Source organism: Orbicella franksi, chromosome 9 (assembly GCF_964199315.1).
Source record: "Orbicella franksi chromosome 9, jaOrbFran1.1, whole genome shotgun sequence".
NCBI classification, from domain to species: Eukaryota; Metazoa; Cnidaria; class Anthozoa; order Scleractinia; family Merulinidae; genus Orbicella; species Orbicella franksi.
In genome coordinates, this window is record NC_138153.1 from 11595129 (window position 1) to 11617684 (window position 22556).

Below are 22556 nucleotides of genomic sequence, written 5' to 3' on the forward strand. Positions count from 1 at the left end.
AATCTCTATTTGAACTCTCTCTCTCTCTCTCATGTGTACTAATTACAGAAAGTATACATAAGAACATTAGAGTACTGGCTGCCTAGAACAACCATAGGGGCTAGTGGAGCCAAGCAGTCAGTTGACATGAGACATCAAGAGACCTAAATCTTGGCGAGGTTGTTTTTTCATCAACAGTCAATCATATCACAGATTCTTGTCTTTTTCATTGAAAGGTCACGATTTGAATTAGCAATTACAATTTCTGTCTTAGCAATTACGATTTGTATTAGGAGTATTTGCAATTAGCGAATTTCAAGTTTCACGTTAGTTTTTCTTTCCGAACGCATGCAATAATATCGAGTTTCTGGTTTTTGTTCGAACAAAAAGCCTTCGAGCGAAACAAATCACCCTAGATTTCTTTGTCCTCTACTATATCAAAATTTAAACGTGACAAATAAAGTAAATTCTGTGCCTAATGCTCGAATAAAATTCCTGACTTTTTTTAACGATTCCAGCCTCTAGCTTCACAATAGACCATTTTACAGTTGCCTGCTCAGTGACCTGGCCTTTGAATGGCAGCGAGGCTGGAGGTGACCTTGTTTTGATACAGATCTCACTGCTGTTGTTGTGTCAATCAAATTGTTCTAATGCTAACTAGGGCATTTACGTGACCAAACCAGAGAGGTGTGAATCAAAGCAAGGTCACCTGCAGCCTCGCTGCCATTCAAAGGCCAGGTGAGCGAGCAGAGAACTGTAAAATGGTCTATCCTTACCCGCTTGTACAACACATTGTCTTATTAATAAGTGTTTTATTTTCTTTCCAGGAATGGCGTCAACGAAGCCGAGTACTTCCCTTTGGATTTGAAATTCGATACGACAACCAAGCGACTTCACCCGGGGCCTATAAACAACGCCAAATGGAAAAATGTTTGTGGAGAAGAGGTGAAGAAGTGTTACAAGTGCTTCTAAATCGTAAATTAATTTACCCAAGCATGCAGTCTTGGGAGAATATCTTTAAGTTATCGCACCGAAATGAAATTTCCTTGATGTATCACAGAAATAGGCTCGCAATGCGTACACGTGCGACTTGACAGTCACCTATTTTTCTTGAAATAAATACCGCCAGCACCAGAAATCATCTTCAATAAAAGTGTGAAATAGAAATGCGTGCTAGCCTGGGTTAACCCTCGTTAAAGATGGCGTCATATTACGCCTAAATGACGTCACATTTTGAAATGTCCGCCATCTTGGATCCGCCATCTTCACATGAATTTCAATCATTATTTTAGGGGCTCTAAAATGGTTCAAAGAATCGGAAAAAAGGTGCAACAGATCGCAAAATTATGTTATATCCAAATGTCAAGTTTTAAATAACTTGGAACTCCCCAGCTTAAATCAACTCTTGGCCCTCGTGGGAAAAGTGACCCTCGATTGACGATGTAACTTGAACATGTGAACGTTTCGCACCTTGATGTAAATTAACATTTCCTACGTATCCTTATTTTTTGCATGACATGACGAGATTCATGAGACTTTGAAATACCCAGCAGAACATGGGTTCTAATTTCTGGTGACGTCATTGTGGTTTTGCTTATCAGATTACAAATCTGTCATTAAACACAATTTGGGAGTGTTTGTGGTATATAAGCCGTTTGGCATTTGACAGAATAACTTAATGTGGTAAACCAACCATATATAGCCTAGTTAAAAGAATCTTAAAATAGTTATATTACAACCAGAGGCTTCGTTGTATATGCATTACGCGAAATTCGATCAAAAATCGTGTGGCGCGATCTAGAACATGGCGGCAAATTCATGTTCTGTTCGCCTCTATCGATCAAATTCGCGGACCGTCGCTCGATCCGAGCCAAATTTGATTCACCGTGTCGAGCGAATGGTTCATAAGCCACGAGAGTTCACCGAAAGTGATTCCTTTTCGTTTTTCAAAAACTAACATCGCGGAAGTTTATATTTTTTAACTGTCTGATACAAATGGCTGGTTCGTGGATCCATCGTGGTCGTCAACATTTCAATCTTCAAGAAAAAAGACACAGTCATTGTTACTGATGCTGCTCGGAATAGTTTGAAGAGCGTTACAAAGAAAGACCCTGAAAACCCATAAAATACAGAATTTCAAGTGACCGAAGCTCGAGATATTTTTCAGCGAAGATAAGCGACAGTCAGAAATACGTCTGCGTTCGCAGGCTAAGTGATACGCGGATTTTTGTGAGACGTGCTTGAGCAAAATTGCCACCAAACACAAAAAAATGGGTTACATATGGAAAAATGACTCGCACTTGGAAAAATAAATAATACTGCTTGGAAAAACTGGTCAAACTTGGAAAAAAAAGTCACACTGGAAAAAATGGGTCACACTTGGAAAAATGGGCCACACTTGAAAGAGAGTCAAACTTGGAAAAATGGGACACACTAGAAAAAATAGGTCACACTTGGAAAAACGGTCACACTTAAAAAATGGGTCACACTTGGAAAAAAAGGGGGTGACAATTGGAAAAAAGGGTCACACTTGGAAATTTGGGTCACACTTGGAAAAATGTATCACACTTTGACAAAAGGGTCACAGTTGGTAAAATGGGTCACAGTTGGAAAAATGGGTCACCCCTGGAAAAATGGGTCACATTTGGAAAAAAATGGGTCACACTTACAAAATTGGGCCGGACTTGGAAAAATGGGTCACAGTTAGATAAACGAATCATACTTCGAAAAAAGAGTCACACTTGGAAAAATAGGTCACACCTGGAAAAATGGGTCACACTTGGAAAAAAGGGTCACACTTGGAAAATTGAAAAATGGGTCAAACTTGGAAAATGGCTTACATTTGAGAAAACGGTCACGCTTAGAAAAAAGAGTCAGATCTAAATGGAAAAATGGGTCACTTTTGAAAAAAAATGAGCCACACTTGGAAATAAGGGTGAAACTTGGAAAAATGGATCACACTTGGAAAAATGAAACATAATTGGAAAAACTGGTCACAGTTAGATTGAAGGGTCACACTTGAAAAAATGGGTCACACTTGGAAAAACGACCTTTTGAGGCCAGGAAGACTAGTTTCACCGTCTTTTCTTTGAATCAGGAATTGTACAATTTAATTAAGAGTGCTTTTAACATGAAATTGGAATCTAAATCAACACGATCGTACAGATATCAAAACCGCGGCGGAGAGCTGATCTATAGCTTTCTAAAACCTGCATCGTCCTAAATGGACTGAACAAAAGCTTCCTACATGGAGAATCGATTGAGCTTCAAACAAAGTAGGCCATAATTATGAGTTAGGGAGCACTCAACATGTTGTCGTTATGTCAATTATCGCCCGGAAGCCAGGCAAATAACTTTCTTCCGCGCTTGCGAATCACAGACAGTTCTGATAGTTAGCTAGGCCGAGAACGCCTAAAATTGATAAAACAAGGATATTATACTCACGATCAGCGCTTGACCTCATGTTCTTCACTCTGCTCGTGGCCATGTTTTGCTCGCAAATAGCAATTAATGTTCCGGATGTACTTGAATTTTGTCGAGCGCCAAATGTGTTTAGCCACGTCAAAGTTCAGAGCAAATAACGCCAACAGCAGCTAGGAATGTCTAGTCCATTGCACGTCTAAGCCCTAAATTGATGTGGCTAAAGCTCTTTGCTGTCTAAAGGAAATGATCAGAGAACGCTTAAGTTTTGAGATTTACAGGCTGCTGCCACAGGGAAAGCACAATAAATAAATAAATAAATAAATAAGTAAATAATACTGTTTTCATAAATCCATACATATATTTCAACAGATTATGACTGGATGACCCAGAAAGGCCGAAAAATGAGCGTTTCTACTTACTGTCGATCGTTCTGAAGCATCTGGAGTCAAACTAGCGCATCCCCTGATCATTTGGGACATTCTGTGCGAATATACTGATGACTGGATTTATCAAAACCGAATTAAGACTTTGCACCAAAAGAGCGAGCATGTATATTTTGAAAAATCGGTCAGATATATATAGATATACTTTGAAATCTCGCGTATTCACGAAATGATTTTTTCTTCGTGTAGGAAATTTCGAGAAATTAGAATTCAATGTAAAACAAAGACGGATTCATCAAACACAAATGCTCACCCACATCTTGGCAGATGATTTTCTTAATTCTACCGACCTGTCCGTGTGACATTGTATTGTTGTTAATGAGAAATTTGATGTTAACCACCCATTCACTCTATCGTGTCTCCGACACAAAAGTATTCCCAGTATAGTGAAATTTAAAAGTATTCCCTGTATAGTGAAATTTAAAATTGGTGAAATTAAAAATGCAAGAAGTGTGAGGAATTTGAAATAATTCGTTATAAAATCTAAATTTGATCTCAAACATGCAAAATGATAAGCTTAAAACACCAAATTTGTTTAAAGAACTCTTTGAAAAAATTGTTGTGATAGACACCTCAAGTGACGTGACCAAACAGTTGACACACCAAAATGTTCCCTGATAACGTTTACTGGAGAAAAGTCAAAAATATTGACTGCTATAGCCTGAGCTGAAAGCTGTTTTTATAATAAAAGACTAAAATCAGCTAGGTAAAGCACATTGTGACTGCCCCTTCTCACCCACCCAGGCTAAATAAGGTTAACGTTTGCAATTTACACAGCTGTTTGTAAAAGTAAAGCAATTAAGATAAATATCTGATGAAACTAAGATTTAAGTGTTTTCTGGAATGAGCTTTAACGTATGACATTTATACAGCTGTTTGCTAAAGTAAATTCATTAAGATCGTGATCTGACTGACTGAGTTTGAAATATTCTCCCGAAAATCAACATTTTCATTGCAAGCTTCCTTTTGCTGCACCAACAGGTATGTGTACTGATAAATTTGTGATTTAACAAATGATCACTTCAACTAGAAAACTATTAATGGACTCTATAAGATTAAGTCGTGTTGAAGAAAGGACAAGCGCCGAGTTGGATTGATTTCAGTAGATTGAATTGCTTGCATGATATTCTTGCCACATGCTCATACAATTTGTCTTTCTCGTTTTAATATTTTGTTTTGTTCTCGGAGAGATCCAGCAAACACTCTCTCCTATTTTATGATTATGAGGAAAATCTCGCTTTTCAAAAAAGTTTAATGCTACGCTGCTTTTCTAACACGACAGTTTATCTAAATCACGACAGTTATGGGGTATCCAATCGACCTAATTAACTTGTATATATTTTCATCGACTTCTACAGGTTGCGGAATGTGAGAAAAATGCTTTACTTGAAAAAATAGAAAATAAAGAATAAGAACTTCTTTCGTTTGACAACGAATTGATCATTTGAATCGCACACATTGCAACTGAACTACAAATTACAGTAGCTTCTGAATAAAATTATGAACTAAAGACGCAGTATTCTGTCCAGCCACAAATTTCTGCAGTACTTTGACTCTATCAAAATACATTTTTATCAACTGGTAGATGCATAAAGTCAGTATCGGTTGCTGCGGTAGCAATCTTTAGAAATCATTTTACCAGTAAAAACTATCAGAACATGACTTCTTACAAAAGCAATATTTGCACGTTTGGTACACAAGCCAATTTAATTAAACATAACTACGTCATCACTTAATGATTACTTTCAGTTCAAAGGGATTTTGTTTTTAATAGAGCGTTGATGTTTTAGAAATAAATTGATCTCCTCCACGAACTCACGTTTCAGAGACGTCTCAGCATTCTTACCATAAAAGCACTTTTAATCAATCTCCCCAGTGCCATCTTAGCGAAAACTTCCACAGTTGCGATCCAGTTCTACTGAAATTCTCTACAGCAACTTTTAGAAGCAGTCTTACTATTTTATGCTTAGTATCTTACGGTAGAAGGGTATTGGGTTTTTCACGGCGAAAGAAAGTGCATTTCGTCATGTGGGAACGTAAGAAACTTAGGAACTCCATGTGGACCAATGTTCCCGGCAAAGAGGTGGGACTCCTATATGAAAAGGTCGGGATGTTCGTCAGAAAATTTGAATTAAACACCTAAAGGAGATCAATCTGGGCGTGGCTCAGGCTTTATTTGACCACTAAAAGATACCACTTAAAACGGAAAAGACTAGATTAACAGACACTGCTCAGGTAACCAGCCCGCGCTAGTAAGTGCTCGTTTGGATGACAATCTTCTGAAATTGGCGAATGTCTTGGTCAAAGAGTTTTCAAATTGAAATCTTCAGAAACTTAAAGGAAATCGATCAAAAATTTGTTGAATTTCCGTTCAACTTATCTCGGAACAATTTAGTATGAAATGTTATTGGTTTAAGATTTCGATGTTTCCATGGCAATCTTATTTTCAAGATTATTATGATTTTTTCTTTTTGACGAAAATCTTTTTTTAACTTTGTTTTTGAATTTCGGTTCACTCTTAATTGTTGTTTTTATTGCTAGCTATCTTAACAGATAAGTTTTGAACTGACGTTTATGAAGATGATGAGGACGGTCTTTGAAGCACTTTTCATTGCAGCCTTCGTCAGCAGTATTTCTGTTACCCTTGCCACATGTGCAAATGAAGACTCGAACGAGGTTTCTTCAAGTACGTCTTGCGACCTAAAGACTTATTGTCTGGTAAGTGATTGATAAATTGACTGATTGATTGACTGACTGATTGATTGATTGATTAATTTACTGACTGACTGATTGCCATTTGTATCGGTCAGGTCCCCGAACCAGATTTGGGTAGATCGCTAATATGCGAAATTTTTAGAAACTTATTCGGAAGGTTTACAATACGACTACTCTAACAAAGGCCGCCAGACAAAATTTTCTACAAATTTAACGAATAAAAATCGTGGAGGTTAACAACAGTTTTCCAACAAATTATCCATGTAATCAAGCTGTACATTAGAAAGGCAACAGATTTCAGGTCGGTTTGATTAGTAACTATTTTAAAACTTTTAAAATACCAGTGGTCAATTTGTAAAGAATGTGTATAAGTGGCCTTACTGGGAGTATTCAGAGCAGTCCCACTGTAATTCATGTTGAAACTCGTAGCTTTTGTCGCAACTGGACGGAGGACAACAAAGAGGTGTACTATAGTTTGACCAAATATCAACCTTGCTCCCTCTCTCTCGGCTAGTAGAGTATGGCCGGTACGTCATCATGTTTATTTTATGCAGTTCTCTAGTATCCTAGTTAGTTCCTTACCGGGTTCAGCTTTCAAATATGCTAAGTAGTATTTGTAGCCGGGGTTTAAATCACTCAAGCATCCAGGATATAAAAGTAATTTTAACGATGATCTCGGTAGTGAAATCCGAGTTACTTAAGTAACAACTTTGGAAATAAAGCAATCAGTAATCGAGTGACTTTGACAATGGTGTTTAGATAGGCAATGGTTTCCTTTTCAAAACACAAAGATGGACGCGTTCTATAAGAGGAGAGACAAAAATAATTAACGTACTCAGCTCAGCGACGCTTTTATAAATTATTAAATCGCGGCTTATTTCTTCTTTTCCCGCATAGAATGAAGCCATTTCTTGTCTTACTGGTAAGGGTGTCGTTAATCAAAGCCAAACAGGTAATATCCATCCCTTGTATCTATACATTCTCTTTCCCCTTATATGAGGCACAGAAATAAGTTTTTCAATTGATTCAGTGACTCACGATTAACAACATAGCTTTGCATAGACTCTATTCGCCATGGGTCATGTGCTCAAATGACAGAGGGCGCCTGCCATCGACCAATCATTAGAATCGATATATAGTTGACGTTAATTTCACTTCTATTTAACTAGTTGAAATCATGGACAAAATGTCACGGGACAAATGTGTACTTTTGGCCCTTTTGCACACACACACTAGACACGAATGCAACTTCACCTGCCTAGCCTCTTCCCCCACCACAATATACCATGTTGAAAACTAGTACCTGCACTATCCTGAGTTTCAACATTGTATTGGTTGGGGAGGGGGGAACAGCAACGCGTTTTTAAAAGGAATAGAAGCGTTTATTCGAACTTCAGCTGTAAAACACAGAAAATTGGTTACATTACATCAGTATTCCAAAGATTTTTGCATAAGAGTTACTAAAAAAACAGAAACGGGAGAGAAAAACCAGTACCCATGAAAATTATGCGCGGTTGAAACTGCCTTAATCTCCTGTCGTTTTTCTACTGTTTTGAATGTATTCAGGTAATGGTATTTACTAATGATGTTTGTATTACATCTTAGTCAATGGCGATAAATTAAAGGAGCTGGAAAACGAGGTGAATGTTCTTTCAAGTTATATTGTTCTTGTTCATCCTTTTTCGTTGATATTCATTCGTTTTGTGTTTTTTTTAATTGATTATTAAGTAGTTTCGTGTTTCTCGAGCAAAGGTGATAATGAACCATTAAAGACCAATACATTCAGAACTGGCTCAATATTAGTGTCAGCGCATAAGGTTTGTTATAATTTCTCATATGATGCCATGTGGAGGAAATTTCAACTCTGGCATTCGTGTTTTAGGTTTAAAAGAGATCCTGCAGTAAAGTTTGTTTGGATAATATTACTATATTTTACATTTTTAGGTTGCCAAACTTAAAGCTCAGCTGGCCAATGCTGGTAAACCAGATGGATTTGCAAAGCTCGACCAAAACGGCCGTTTTCCACAAAATCTGCTTCCGGCCGGCTTTGATCAATACTCGGCATTCGACCTGGCGTGGCAGTCTCTTCATATGGCAGCAGCAGCAGCCTGCAGAGGCAGCACCACCACAGGAGGAAGCGGTTGCTGCGGAAACATGGTCATGGTAAGGAACACCGCCAATTTGAAAACCTGCGCAGAGATTTGCTCCCAGAGTTCGTATCCTAACTGCGACGGAGAGGTTTCCATCTACGGAAGAGAGCGCAAGGCCACTCAGAATGGAGAAATAGTGGGGTCGTTCTACAACTACCATTGCAACAGCCCGCAGAATGGGGGCAGTGAGGTTTCAAGTGCTGACGAAGGTGTCATGAGCTCCTCAAATTATTTCAGCTTTTGTTGCTGCCGAAAGTAGTTTCAAAAACTACTGATAAGGCATTTTTGTGCTCTGTAAGAGAAGGAAGTTTTGTTTTACCGGCACAACACGTAGTTTTAGAAATAGTTTACAAATCTGCATAATAAAAAGAGCAAGAAATGCTTTAATCGAGTTCATTATTGCAATACTTCTCAAAGAAGTTCTATTTGAGCTAAATCACACCGGATCAACGCCGAAGTCAAAACAATAGCAGTTATGTCAATACAAACTGGACTCGTTACAGACATAAGATATCTTAGCATACTGTCTGTACTGCACAAACTATCCACAAACTAGGGAAACAGAGAAATCACAACATGCACATGCACAAAGAATTGTAGCGCAGAGGCCCTGGAAAGATCACCTGCGTCCAGGATTAACCTCAGTGCTGATAATTAGCAATAGACCACTCTATCTATGGGTTATCGCCGCAATGAACCCACGGGGTATGTTGGGAAAACGCGAGAAAAACTAGCAAACCACGAGTGTGGGTTTATTGCGCCGGTAAACCCATAGAAAGAGTGGCCTTTTGCTTTTCTAAACATGAAACTTAAATATATTGCAAACGTTTGTCAAAGAGTGGGAAATTTATTGTACGTTCGTGATCAAGTTTCGTATTCTCAACAAATTCATGAGATGACGTGGCCAACCATGTAGGATTCCACGTGCAAATTTTTATTTTAGCTTGCCATTTATGTATGCAAATTAGGACTATTTAAACGCTACGGTTTCCTAGCGCGCCAATCTTTTCAACGTTTTCTCTAGCTTCAAGTTAATATTGTTGCGGAATCTATTCTACCTAGCTTCACCGTCTTCGCTCCAGTCAGGAAACATTTGTGAGTCTTTATATTCTGTCCTGTATTTCTCATATCGCTCGGCTCTTCTTCACATGTATTTTTATTTATTTTTCTAGTCGAACCTCGCTCGCTCTATCTTTCAACTCCCAACGGGCTCCGCGAGTCTCTTCAACAGAGCGTGAGTTCGAAATCTCTAGACGTAGCGTCAACAAGAACTGTAAGCTACAAATCAGCCACAGCGACTGAATGAAGAAAAGCCTGAGAGGTTTAGCTCCACACCGGAAATCCACAGAGCAAAGCGAGGAAATCTTTATTTGCTCTTTAAAAGTTTTAAGAAAGGAAGTGACAAGGCCATCGGTTAGAAACAGAAAGTGTATTAAATAATTGAAAAGTAATTTGCGGGTGAAAGTCGTCTTGTTTTCGCGTAGTGCTGTCATGTCGGGAACTTTGTGTTTTCTGGTACAATACAGCTTAGTTTCGGCAACTCTATTGACCAATCAGAACGCGCGTAGTATCTCCGTTATTTTGAGATGTTAAAAAAAAAAAAAAATAGCGTTGTAGAGAATTGCTGGATTTTGAGTTGCCGGATTTTGTCCCAGCTGTCAGTGTCTCATGAAAGTCAACAATAATCAATTGCCAAGTTATAAACTTGCAAAATGTCAACGTGGACAGGTTCTCTTTCGCCAGTGGAAATTTCCGAAAATCTATATCGGAGTGTTTGGTCGAATGGATTGCACCCCAAGTTTCGTTACCCCCAAAAGGTAAACTACCCGTGAGGAATGTGACAGAAACGCCAGACTCATCTTGAATATATTACTAGGTAAAACGTTTTCATTTCGGTAAGGATTTCAAAATTATGATGGCCATATCTTGTAAAAATAAAGTTTTCCACATTTGCTGATTTCTCAAACGTTTTCACTCCGACGAATAAAATAAAGTCCTAAATATCAAAAATTCGAATAACTATTCTTACCAAAAAGCGTGACTCAAAATTTTGACCAAAGCTTGGTTCGGAGATAGTCAACAATGACATAACAATCAAGCTAAATACATCAAAAAAGATTAATTAACGGCTTTAATTTTTTATTTTCAATGCTGAAAGCAACAGCTACTCAGGGTGTTACAGCGAGGAATTACACGCAGGAAAGACGTTTTATTTTCTCTAGTAACTATTTTACTTTCGGCAACAGCAAAAGCTGTAATAGGGATATGGGCCTTGGAACCGAGTGATGTCACTAACAGAGCGTGACAGCCCAGTCCCCGCGTGGCCGCATCCATAGTTGTAGAACGCGCCAATCATTTCTCCCATTTTTGTGGCTTTTCCTGTTTTTCCATGAATGGAAACTTCTGCGTCACAGTTGCTGTACCGAGTCGCGGCACAAATCTGAGCGCAAGTCTTCTTATCAGCCGCGTAATGCGCAAGGACGGCGTTTGCACAGCAACCAGTCCCCCCTGAACCGGTGCTCCCTCTGCAGGCAGCAGCGGCTGCCATGTGAAGAGACTGCCAGCCTAAGTCGTACAAAGAATACTTGTCGTAACCCGCCACAAGGAGACTTTGGGACAAGCGGCCATTGCTATCGAGCACAGCGAATCCAGAAGGTTTCCCCGCTTTGTCGAGTACAGCTTTCAGTTTGGCAACCTTAAGAGACAACATAAACTAAATATCACTACATTAGGATAAATGATCAATCTTTTTTTTTTTCGCAAAAATCATGTCGCCCAGAAGATTCCCATTTTCTGGCTGGAATCAAGGAATAGACCCGCCTCGAGGAGAATAAATGGAAGTACAGACTGATCAACAGTTTTAATGGTCGCAAATTACTTTTCTGTCTTCAAACGTTAAAACCACAATAATTTAGTCAATCTGGTTTGACTCTGTGCGTTAGTGTCTTAAAGTACATTAAACGAAACTGAAAGGATAACGTATACGTAATACGATTCCCGCTTGTGAGAAAACCTGAGCGAAGTATCAATAATGACAATATACGCAGTCATTAAAACCTGACCTCTTCTTCCAAAGCTTTTATCCGTTTTCCCTCGCCTGATCCTAAAATGATACACAAGAAGCACATGATGGTCGGTCAAACTGTAGATTAATTAAGTGTCTAGTCGAATAGTTGTGCAAGCAAGTTCGCCTATTGAATAAAAAATGTATCTGTCCTGATTAGACTATCGACAGAAATCTTTTTTCCACTTTTCAGGGACTGTACACAAAAGGCCGATTTCGCGATTTTGAACTCTTTTTTTGGCCGTACACTGGATGTGTCTCAGTGAGAGCGTGCTTTGGTGCCACAGACATTTTTCTCACTCCGCGCTCGGCTATTGCAGTTTAATTTGGCTTGTGGGCAAGTCTAGGTTCGAGCAGTGCGTCTAGTGAAAGAATGGATTTGTTATCGGTTACAGTGACATCATGGGCTCTGCGTATCTCTACAGAAGTTACCTATAGCCTTTTCTGAGAGCCTCTGGCCAAGTCCTAACATAATTATCATTACCTGAACTTCCCTCGTCATTGACGCTTCCTTCAGAAAGACAGGCGATGGCTTCGGTCTGACCACACAACCAAATTCAAAAACACATGAAGTTAGTGACGCGAAGCAAATCATAATTTGCGAAAACAACTTTTACATCTAGTGCTAGAAATTCAGTCAACATTTAACCCTACGATAAACTTTAAATTAGGAAAAACGGCAATTTGAAGATCGAAGAAATGGACTTAAATAAGGTATACTCACGAGGCACTGAGTCTTCGGACATTTCCTCAGCAAAGAGGTCGTTTTATTGTCCGCTGAAGTGTTCGCTGCCAACGCCTCGGAAAATAGGGCTCCAATGAGCAAAACTTTGAAAACAGTGTAATTCATTTTTCTTTTTTTTTCATCAGGCTCGACTGTGTCACCCTGTCCAATACTCCGACGAGTGAATTTTATTTGGTTAAACTATACTTAGTACAAAGGTGTAATAATAATGAAATCTTCCCGAAAAATCATGTTGAGGGAACAATGTAAGTTTTGATAGGGGTCACAAGCTAATGTTATGACAGATTTAATGGTACGTGTAGCTAGTTAACGCTATTTGAATTTTCAATCTTGATAATTTAGTGAAGCTAACCATTAATAATTATAAACGTTTCGCATCTCCAGGAGCGCTATTAACACCTTCGTTTGAACACGCCGAATATGATAGAAAACAAATTCGAAACCAAACGACTTCATTCTGCAACATCATATTTTGATTCACGATTTGTGATCATAACAGTAAACACGTTGGAAAGGAGAATTTAAACAGTCATCAAGGAAGGAATAATAGATTTTAAAAATATATATTGGCGTCGTTGCGAAATGTATCGACAAAGCTGGAAAGAACATATTAAAATATAAATAAATACATGGATGGCCAAGCTTGAGGGTCACATTTTTCCCAGTTACAAAAAATTCTCATTTCAGAGACGTTGCTATGCTTGAACACATATACATGCCCCCAACATAAATTAAACCGCATGTAGTCTCTGAATTTGCAGAGCTATGACTGTGATTTTACAAATGACGACTAACAAATTGAGCTCAATTAAATCTGAATTGCTCTTTTCAGCAGTATGCAAAGATTTTTGTAGGGACACCTGTTTAAGAAGAGGCTATTGTGTGGAATAATCTTAGGGATATGGGTCTTTAGACAAAAATTGTATTCAGGAATGGGGGCACTATAGGTACACAGAACGAACATTTACGCAAGCACTACAAATAACACGCAGCAAGTTTTAATTCGCTTTTTAATAAATGGAGAATAAATAAATACCACCCTAATAATGTAAACTATTTCTCCAAACCACACTTGAATAAGTTATGCTACGTAAAACGATCTAGTATCGAAAACATACAATTTTCAACTGCCGGTTAATTTCACTGAAAGCGACTTGCACTAATAACCTGCTGAACATCGAAATCACGGTTTGAAACATAGAAAGCAACCTCACACATATAAAGAGCTACCTTTGACGACAGCATGTCGAGAAGGTGCATTTCAATTTGGAGATAATACTCGCGACAAACTGTACGCGTTGACTTAACGGCGCTTAAAAAAAAAAAAAAAAACTGGATCAACTTGATTGAGGGATGCGTAGGGTAATATCGTCGCTTATCATGCACGGCGTAAAAAGTTGGATTTTCCAGTCGAGTAAGTCAGGGTCTTACAATATATATATAACATAATATATTATCAATGCGGAAGACTAGAATGACGTTTAAATTAAATTAAGAGATAGCAGGGACTTTCGTGTGGGCAAACGTAAGAGATGTTGCCATTCACTAAAATGGAAATACCCAACAAATATCTCATACATTCGTCCTTCCTTTTGCTGTCGGTATAAACTAATCTTATCAAAAGCCTCCGACATTTAACCGTGGTATTCGCCAAGGTTCTGCTGCAATAAAACCCTTATCTGGCTTGGAAACATGCTTAAACATACCTCGAGTGACGTGCATGGTCTTTACGAAACTAGTAATTTCCTGCCAGTTAGCAAATATTTTTCTACCAAAATGGAACCAGCAAACTATGCTGGAGTACTTTCGTGTTTGCAGAACGCCACACATAAGCCTAGAACTGCTCGAGTCTTTCTCCAGTGAACACACCAGAAAACACCATGCAAAGAGAAAAAAGATCGAATTCACCATGGCGTACACCGTCAAAATAACCAGTGCTTTGGCTTTAAACATTTTAAAAAGATTTTGAAGTCGAGGGAGATTTTGTAGTGTAGTTCATTTATCTGGATCACCATGCAAACCGTTCAGCGGTCTCTCGGATGACTCTGCAAGTAAGAAAGTAAAGAACTACTAGTCAGAGAAGAACCAACTTGATGCAAAGAGCCCTTAATTCTAAAAATTCCAAGTCCAGAAATAATCTTTTTCGGGAATAATTTTACAGAACTGTTTCAGACTTTTTCAAGAAAACTGCAAATTTATCTTCTCGAAATTCACAAGGTACTTCAGTTTTCTTCAACACATTCTGTCTTTTCAGCATGTTGCAATGTGTAAGAATTTACTCAATCCCGAGTCAAGTTATTTCGTGAAATTTCTTTTCCAAGATATGTCCCGTTGTTTCGGACAAGATATCGCGACAATTTTCTATCATTGATGCTAGAACACGGAAAACTGCGAAAACGGCGATTGTTCGGTCCACTGCCTTGAACGAACCAAATAATTACTGACAATAACAAACGATAATGACGTAGTTACCTGGCTCGCGAAGGGCCTCAGGATCACCAGCAAGTTCTGAATCAAAGTAAAAAGATTTGTTCATATTATATGGGCTGCTCTTGAAAGGAAACTGAATAACATGAGAAGCGCCCAGGCCACATCATCACACAAGCATTAGTCTACAGCGTTCACCTTCCCTGAAGACAAATTACTAAAATTGCCGCTACGCTTGGATTAGTCGTAACACGAAGAGGCGGATTGTGGCGATGTAAACGTGGGAAGGGACATAGGGGAGGGAAGTGGGAGGGGGGGGGGGTGAAACGGAAAAAGGGACAGGAAAAGAGGGAGGGAGGAGAGGGGGGAAGAAACGAGGGAAAGGCGAGATAAGAAGGAGTGTAGCTGTTTTTCTTATTGATCAGTTTCGCAGGGGATCTTGTGTTGAACGGGAAGAAAAGCTCGCGAGCACTTGCAAGACAACACCACCACCGACATCACTCCAAAAAGTATAGAAAAGATACACTGATATTTGGTGTTGTGCTTTATCTTTTCTCTAACACCCGCAGTAGTCCTTAGCTATCACTTGCGTAAATCTGTTCACTTGACTTCTAATTAAAGGTGGCTTATTGCAGTTTTCCGCATTCGAGGGACTAATAGAGCCCAGCATTTACTCGTCTAAGACGTTCCACGAAGTTTCTTACTTCTCTAATTACTGTTTGCTAAAGTCTTTATCATCATATTCTGGTCATTTATTCACGTTTGCATTGTTCAAGTGTTGCACATGATGGCCAAGGGCTTAAGCAAAAAGTAATCAGAGAAAGAAAAACATCACGAACATTTAACAAAACAGTCCGCCAAAAGTTGGCAAAAGAGTCGGAAGCTCGCCCAGGAGGTTTCTTGGTGATACCATACCTGGAAATCCGTCTAGATGAGCGAGGACACCTGAGGATCCTTCTGTCCGGCTTTGCTCTTCTGCAATTCGAGCCTGCAAGTCTGCCTGGGAAAACCAAAGACGCGCGTATGTTAGAAGGTTTTACCGTCATCCTCTTTGTAATTCATTTATTTTCAAATGTCGCGTCCGGGTAATTTCCTTCCAGTTAATTAAGAACCCCGTGCGCAGACGTCTACTATTGCCTGTGTTCAACTTTGTAGCTTGAAACAATGACAGTAGATGTCTGCATCCAGGCTATTAATTGAGTTGATTGGTCAGGTGCTGTATTCTCATGATGTATCTTCTAAAATCTGATGTTAAATTGTAAAGGGAATTGTAATGAATCACTCCTCGACGAGGAAAATACTGACTGAAGGAGCGAATGACGCGTTGTAAGTCGTTCGTAATCCTTCAAGATTTTCCTCAGTTTTGGGTTTGTATCATTCTCAGGGCTCTTTCAATTTGAAGTTCTGTTCATGTAGTGAAAGCCAACAACCTCAGTCACAGTCAGTCGTTACCTCCGTTAATCCAGTAAGTTTGGTAGGAAGGTCATCCAGAATAACTTCGTTGTCATCTTGACCATTGGCGATCTGTAAAACAAACACAAACATAAAAAAAAGATTTGAGTATAAACTCTCGGTATGAGAGTGTCCGTCAAGAACTATATTTTAAAGCCGAAGGAGATAGAGAAGAGTGAACGGGAAATTTAAAGAATTTGCCCTTTCGACAGACTGGCTAAGTGGTTCTTTGCTTCCAAGGACCGGGCGAAAGTAAGTTAAGTTCTACTGTAAATTCATTAACCTATCCGTCACGTATTTAGAAATCATCAAGACAGGAAGAGGAAATGAGAAAATTAGCAGCGAGGAGACGTTATTTTAATTTAGTTCCGCATTCTTGGAACGACGGTTTAAATGAACAAGTTAAGGATATTTCACGCTAAGGAATTAACAATTAACAAGACACTGGTTCTAACAGTTTCTTGGCTTGTTCTCAAAACCTGCCTACTTGGTATAGTGTGGATAAATTAAGGAAACACCAGCCGTTGATCCTACTGACCTGTCCGTTTTGCAAATACCCAGATATTCCTGCTGCAGCAGCTGCTTCAGCCGCAGCCTCCACGGCCTGCCGCTGCTCATCCTGGGGTGCACCGTTATCGTCGCTGTCGCTGGGCCCGTCTCTGTTGTTTCCACGGTCTCTGTTGGCGGATGCTGCCGCTGCTGTACTTCCTTGATATTCCTCTAGCTTCCGCCTGGCATCAGAGTCATCAAACGACTCCTCTCCGTCTTCTTCTCCACTTCCAAAACTATAATAAATGGTCAAAGAAAAACGTTATAACACAGTTGGAAGGTTAGAACTGATATCAAAGGATTGTAAATTAGCCGTTTGAAAACCGTATTTTTGTTTTCGCGGTTTACTCGAACCTCAACAACCACCTCTCTATAACAGCTACCTGACTTTAACTGCTATCGCGATCGTATGTCAGTCCATATATTTCTCACTTACTAAAACCTCCGTACAATAGTTAATTAATTCTACCCTAGATTGGCCGTTGTATAGCTCACAGCGGTCAAACGTACGGCGCGCGCGTAATTCTCTCTTCGTTTCCGCGCGCGCGTAGTTCCCTCTTCGTTCCCACCAATACTGCCGCTCGACGTCTCAAATTTACTAAAAATCCTAAGCTAAAAGTTAAGATAACGTTAACTTTTCTTACAAACTTCAAGGCCATGAAAATCGTAGGTGTATAGAGGTTTGACGTATTGTAAACCACATTGATCACAACTGTTATATCCATTAGACAGTAAATTTAACGTTACCTTGAAAAAGGCTTTGATTCACTTGCTGACAGCTCCAACTTTACGCAATTCTAAAATAAAACAGAACGGAAAGTACGCTCTTGAGTGAAAATGCTGCATTACTAACGAATTGACAAAAGGGAAAGAGAGTGATTTTGACAATTCAGGTGAAAAAAAGTTCTCTGGAAAGTAAAACAATACAGACAACTGATGAGACAACGCCGACAGCGACAACAACAACAGCGACAGCAATAAACAACAGCACCAGAACCAGCACCAGGAACAACAACAACAACAACAACAACAACAACAACAAAAACAAAAACAAGAGCGGCACCAGCAACAACAGCAACAACAGCAACAACAGCAACAACAAAGGGTCATCAGTAACAACAACAATAGCAGCGGCAACAAGTCAACAGCAGAAACAGCCGCAATAACAACAACACCTCCAAAAACAATTTACCTGTGGAGAATCTAGGATGCTATTATCTTGTAAACTGGAGGAAAAAAAAAAAAGAAAAGGTAACATTGTTGACAATTTAACTGAAGTTACAATTGAAGTTGCACAGCGAATGCAGGCTAAATACTGTAAAGGCAATTTTATTTGAGATTAGTTTTGTGAGTTTTTACAGCTGTTACCTTGACGTTCTTTCTTCAAACTGACTTGCCATTACGTCATCTCTTGCCTTCAAAAAAAAAAAAACAGTTTAAAGAACGTTTAAAATGAAAGTAATGACACTGCAAAAGATAAGCTCAAACATTTCGCACATCAAACAAGAGCAATAGAAACAACTAAGACGTATAGTGATGAGACAAAAGAAACAAAATTTATTTAATCCAAACTCGAGGTTCTACCACACTTGTTGACAGGCACAAAGACCTTTGTGCGATTGCCAATTAAATAAATATGCGTCGTTCGGTGACAAACCTTATCAAATTAACAGCCTTGTGATAGAGGTATTTAGAGGCCCTGCCTAACGAAGCGAAAGGAATTTGAAGGAGAGTTGCGCAAACATTTAGTTCTTATCAATCGTAAGTCAAAGAAGAAAAACAAAAACTTGACGACCCTCAAGAAGCGCAAACGAACAAACAAAACAACAACAACAGCACATGAGTGAGTTCAAATTCTCCGTCAGTGCAAAGAAGTTGACGAAAGTCACCAAGAACGTAAGAGCGTTCCAGGCCAAACAAGAATTAAAGTTTGAACTGCTGATTTCGTTTAGAAAATTAAATTAACAAACCTTTCCCAGATCTTCCTCCTCAGCTTCTTGCTGCTCTTTGGAGATTGGCAAGGCAGCTCCACCTTCCTCACCCTCTTCATCTTCTGGTCCTTCGTCATCTGCACCCTCGTCTTCAGCTCCTGACTCTTCTGATGAGGAGGACTCCTCGCTGCTTTCTTCATCTTCTTCATCTCCCTCATCTTCCTCCACTTCTTCACCTTCTGCCTCCTCAGGTTCATCAGCAGCGCCGACTCCTTCTTCCTCCACAGCACTAAACACAAATGTGAAGCACCAAGTCAGCCATCTGCTAGCAAAAGCTAAGAGTGTAGAAGTACTTGCACAGGTAAGTTTTTCCTAACCTGTCTTCGGGGGGATTCTCGTCCTTCTCCTCCGTATCATCGCCATCTTCTTTGTCTCCGTCCTGACCTGTCCCAGTGTCAGTGCTGGCAGAATCAAATCCCTAAACACATAGCAACAAGCGTTAAGTTTGTTTACTACGCACACCAAGACCGGCGTTTTCTTATATAGCTTTTGTAATAACTAAAAGAGCAATCATTTTCGCGTGAGAAAGACTATGGAATCCTGGCATACCACAATGACAATCGTATCGGACAATAACTCAAGATTATTACCAGGAGTCAATATTCTATTCTTTTATGAACCCCATTTTAGCATTTTATTTCCTCCCAAGTATCTTTTTGTTCCCATTGTAATTTTTTCTACTTCACACTTGTAACGGTATACATTTCAACGATCGCGTTTTTTATTCACTATCTGTCAAAGATTGCAGACTGGCAATCGAAAGCTCCGAATTTTAAACTATTTTAACCAGAGACCGTTTTAAAACTTTAACAATATCTAATGCTAAACTACAAGGCTTGGCAAACACAGCAACTGAACTAACCTGTCTCCAAGTTGGTCTCTGACTTGTTCCTCGACTGATATATAAAACAGAAGGACACACCTTGTTTCAACCCTTTTAATCTCTATATAAGCACCGAATCACTCCTTATTTACTCTTGTACACTTTGCCTCGCACTACTAAGGAAACTGTGGTTTTGAATCAAGAGGTTTTACCGAGATGACCAACTCATTCATTATCATCACTTGCACACAATTAAGGTGAATGTTTCTTTTAATCTCTTTTTTAAAACTAATTGTTTCTGAAAAGCCCCAATGAGGAGGAGCAATAAGGTATTATGCACGTAATTTTCCATACACCAAAGGTTAAGAGAGGTTAGGAATTCATCTCCATTAACTGAACTGTATTTAAGGTCATTCCACTTTTTTGGGAAACTTTGCCTATTCATTGTTTATAATGTAGGAAATTAAATTTTGAAATACAAATGAGGGGTCTCCATATTCGTTTAGGAACAACAGCACCTTGTTTATAGCCATTAAACCCTTATAATAGCACCATGATTGTAGTCACGATTGCTTGCAAAATTCACCTTTCCGACGATTGTTTTTTGTTCTACACTGGGAATTGGTCCATATTCATTTTACACAGGGAAATTTATTACTCCATTCAAAACAACAGGAGAAAAAAAAAAATGATAGGTGACACACTCGTTCGCGAGAAAATGACGATTTACCTCTATGGCGAGGTCCAGCCGTAAAGAAAAAGCCGCCATTTTTTAATGAGGAGCTCTTACCCGTCCAAGTCCTGCATGAGTCTAAAAAACGCCAGCTCGTTGAACAGAATCTCGGACATGTCTACCAGCATATCCTCTCCACAGTCTTTCATTCTAGTGAGATAGATACATTTGACATTCACCAATAGTTACCATCTTGTTGCTTATTTTGTCGTAAAAAGCTAACAAAGATTACTTTCGCTGTTTTCTTCTTTCATTGGAGCGGTGTCGAAAGTAATCAAGCAATTACTTTGGTTTTGGTTTTACTACGGTTTGGTAAGTACCTAGTTCGCATTTGGTTTAAAGGCACTTAAAAACGCTTCTCGTTAGAGACTGGCTGAAAAGCAAACGAAAAATCTCTTTATAACCAAAACGGTACAACGATAAAAAATAGCAGACACACAGTAAGAACAACGATGTGGCGGCGTTCAAAAGTCACTAAAATCAACGAAAGGACATACTTTCTATCTGTGAATCTAGAGAGTGAGTCCTGGAGAATGGAAGCCAGCTGTTTATGGAAGAATCTGCCAAATTCCTGACAAAACAAGTAAACAAGGATGTTATAGAAACGACTATCTAATTAAGGGGGTATTACATACCTGTAATAATTTCGTTACTTTTTTCCTCCAGGTCAAGTTTCATAAGTTTAGGAGGTAGCAAATGGAATTTTAGCCTTTAGGTGTATGGAACAATCATTTTCATGATGCGGATTCTGCAAATTGCTGTCATGTCGTCAAGAAAGAACAAAAACAAACAAGCAAACAAACAAGAGAAATTAGAAAACCCAAAATTGTACCTGGTCTTCATTGACTTGAATCCTTGATAACACGAGGTTTCTGATGTAACCAAGCAGGTCAGAGGTGCAGTTATCTTCCATGTGTTCATTCAGATAAGGAATCACTTCCTAAAAAAAGAAAAGAAAATAGACCAAGAAGAATATTTTCAAATAACAAAAACCTGCCACGGTCCTTCAAAGCTGCAGGAAAGAGAACAAGTTTTAGTTCAACAAATAGGCAAGTTTCCTATTCTTATCCTCAATCAAAAATAAAATACTGGTTATGTCAACACTGCACCACACTGCAAGGTTGACGTTAAATGCCACGGTGCCCATATATTGTCGGAAAAGGCTTGTTATTTGCTAATCGTTCAACACAACTATCCAACGTTGTACGTCGAGTGCTCAGGAAGCGCTTTCGCTGGACAATGGCAAAGCAGCAGTCGGTTTCGAAGATAGACTATTGCTTAATTTGCGACTTGTTTGATGAGCAGGCACTCACGTTTCAGTTTCAAATGTACTCTCTTCCTAGAAATTTAGTGGAACTTACCGACATGATGGACTTGATAAGATGATCCAGGGCTTGAGTGTCAATCCTTGGGTACTGTCGAATAAGTGAGGAATCGTCTGCATGTAACACGAAATTCTCAGAACTAAAAAATGAGAAGAGAATCACTACCGAGAATTAAAACACTTACCTGCACATCTGATATGGAGGATTCGCTCCCCACGTCACCAGCAGAGCTTGTGGTGACGTCATCTTTGACGATCTTGTCCTTTAACACGGAAGGACCGGTCATCAATTCACCCAGTTTCCCTTCAGTTCTCAGTCTTTCATACTCCCGCATCCTGCTCAGCGCCTGTAAAGACAAGTTCAGCAATCTAGGAAGCCTTTTCCTAGTACACTAATTGACCCTGTTAGAAGTTTGCCAGATTTTAATTGATCAGTAGAAGAGCTCCATTTGACCAGGTTCACATCACCTAGCCTGGATATTCCTGCACGTCTTTTGTTCGTTAAGGCTGGTTCACACGTTTGTTTGAGATAAGCACAAGCGTTAACACAAGCACAAGCACAAGGATGTTCACACTAGCAACAAACGCACGTGCAGTGCGAATTACATCGCTGAAGAAGGAAGATGGCGATGGTTGAATTCTTGCGCTTATGCTTGTGGTTATTTCACCCAGTTCCCACTTGTGAAATAAGCCGGCATTTAACACTAGTGAAATAAGCATGAGCGCCAGCGCATGAAA

The 22556-nt window shown here is 39.3% G+C and overlaps 3 protein-coding genes across 6 annotated transcripts in view; 1 reads left to right on the forward strand and 2 right to left on the reverse strand.

Moving 5' to 3' along the window:
* The first annotated feature begins 6310 nt into the window (after positions 1–6310).
* Positions 6311–9329, forward strand: LOC145497591 (uncharacterized). Its single transcript, XM_081477410.1, has 4 exons — positions 6311–6563; positions 7458–7512; positions 8166–8200; positions 8505–9329. Exons 1-4 carry the CDS (start codon positions 6420–6422, stop codon positions 8967–8969), a joined length of 699 nt encoding a protein of 232 aa, XP_081333536.1. The 5' UTR covers positions 6311–6419; the 3' UTR covers positions 8970–9329.
* Positions 9330–10842: 1513 nt separating this feature from the next.
* On the reverse strand, positions 10843–13408 carry LOC145497140 (uncharacterized). Its single transcript, XM_081476940.1, has 2 exons — positions 11773–13408; positions 10843–11405 (listed from the first exon to the last, which is right to left on the reverse strand). Exons 1-2 carry the CDS (start codon positions 11836–11838, stop codon positions 10941–10943), a joined length of 531 nt encoding a protein of 176 aa, XP_081333066.1. The 5' UTR covers positions 11839–13408; the 3' UTR covers positions 10843–10940.
* A 100-nt stretch (positions 13409–13508) lies between these two features.
* LOC145497132 (uncharacterized) overlaps positions 13509–22556 on the reverse strand; it is a 37771-nt gene continuing 28723 nt past the window's right edge. For all 4 annotated transcript variants that reach the window (XM_081476929.1, XM_081476930.1, XM_081476931.1 and 1 more), the window contains 16 exons: positions 22004–22165; positions 21856–21909; positions 21327–21434; positions 20992–21065; positions 20552–20644; positions 19801–19834; positions 19256–19356; positions 18918–19167; positions 18316–18362; positions 18140–18173; positions 17695–17744; positions 16937–17183; positions 16399–16470; positions 15862–15946; positions 14992–15027; positions 13509–14564 (listed from right to left, as the gene is read on the reverse strand). In XM_081476929.1, the coding sequence (XP_081333055.1) occupies positions 14515–14564; positions 14992–15027; positions 15862–15946; positions 16399–16470; positions 16937–17183; positions 17695–17744; positions 18140–18173; positions 18316–18362; positions 18918–19167; positions 19256–19356; positions 19801–19834; positions 20552–20644; positions 20992–21065; positions 21327–21434; positions 21856–21909; positions 22004–22165 (1497 nt within the window). In that variant the 3' untranslated portion in view covers positions 13509–14514. The remainder of the gene's footprint in view (positions 14565–14991; positions 15028–15861; positions 15947–16398; positions 16471–16936; positions 17184–17694; positions 17745–18139; positions 18174–18315; positions 18363–18917; positions 19168–19255; positions 19357–19800; positions 19835–20551; positions 20645–20991; positions 21066–21326; positions 21435–21855; positions 21910–22003; positions 22166–22556) is intronic.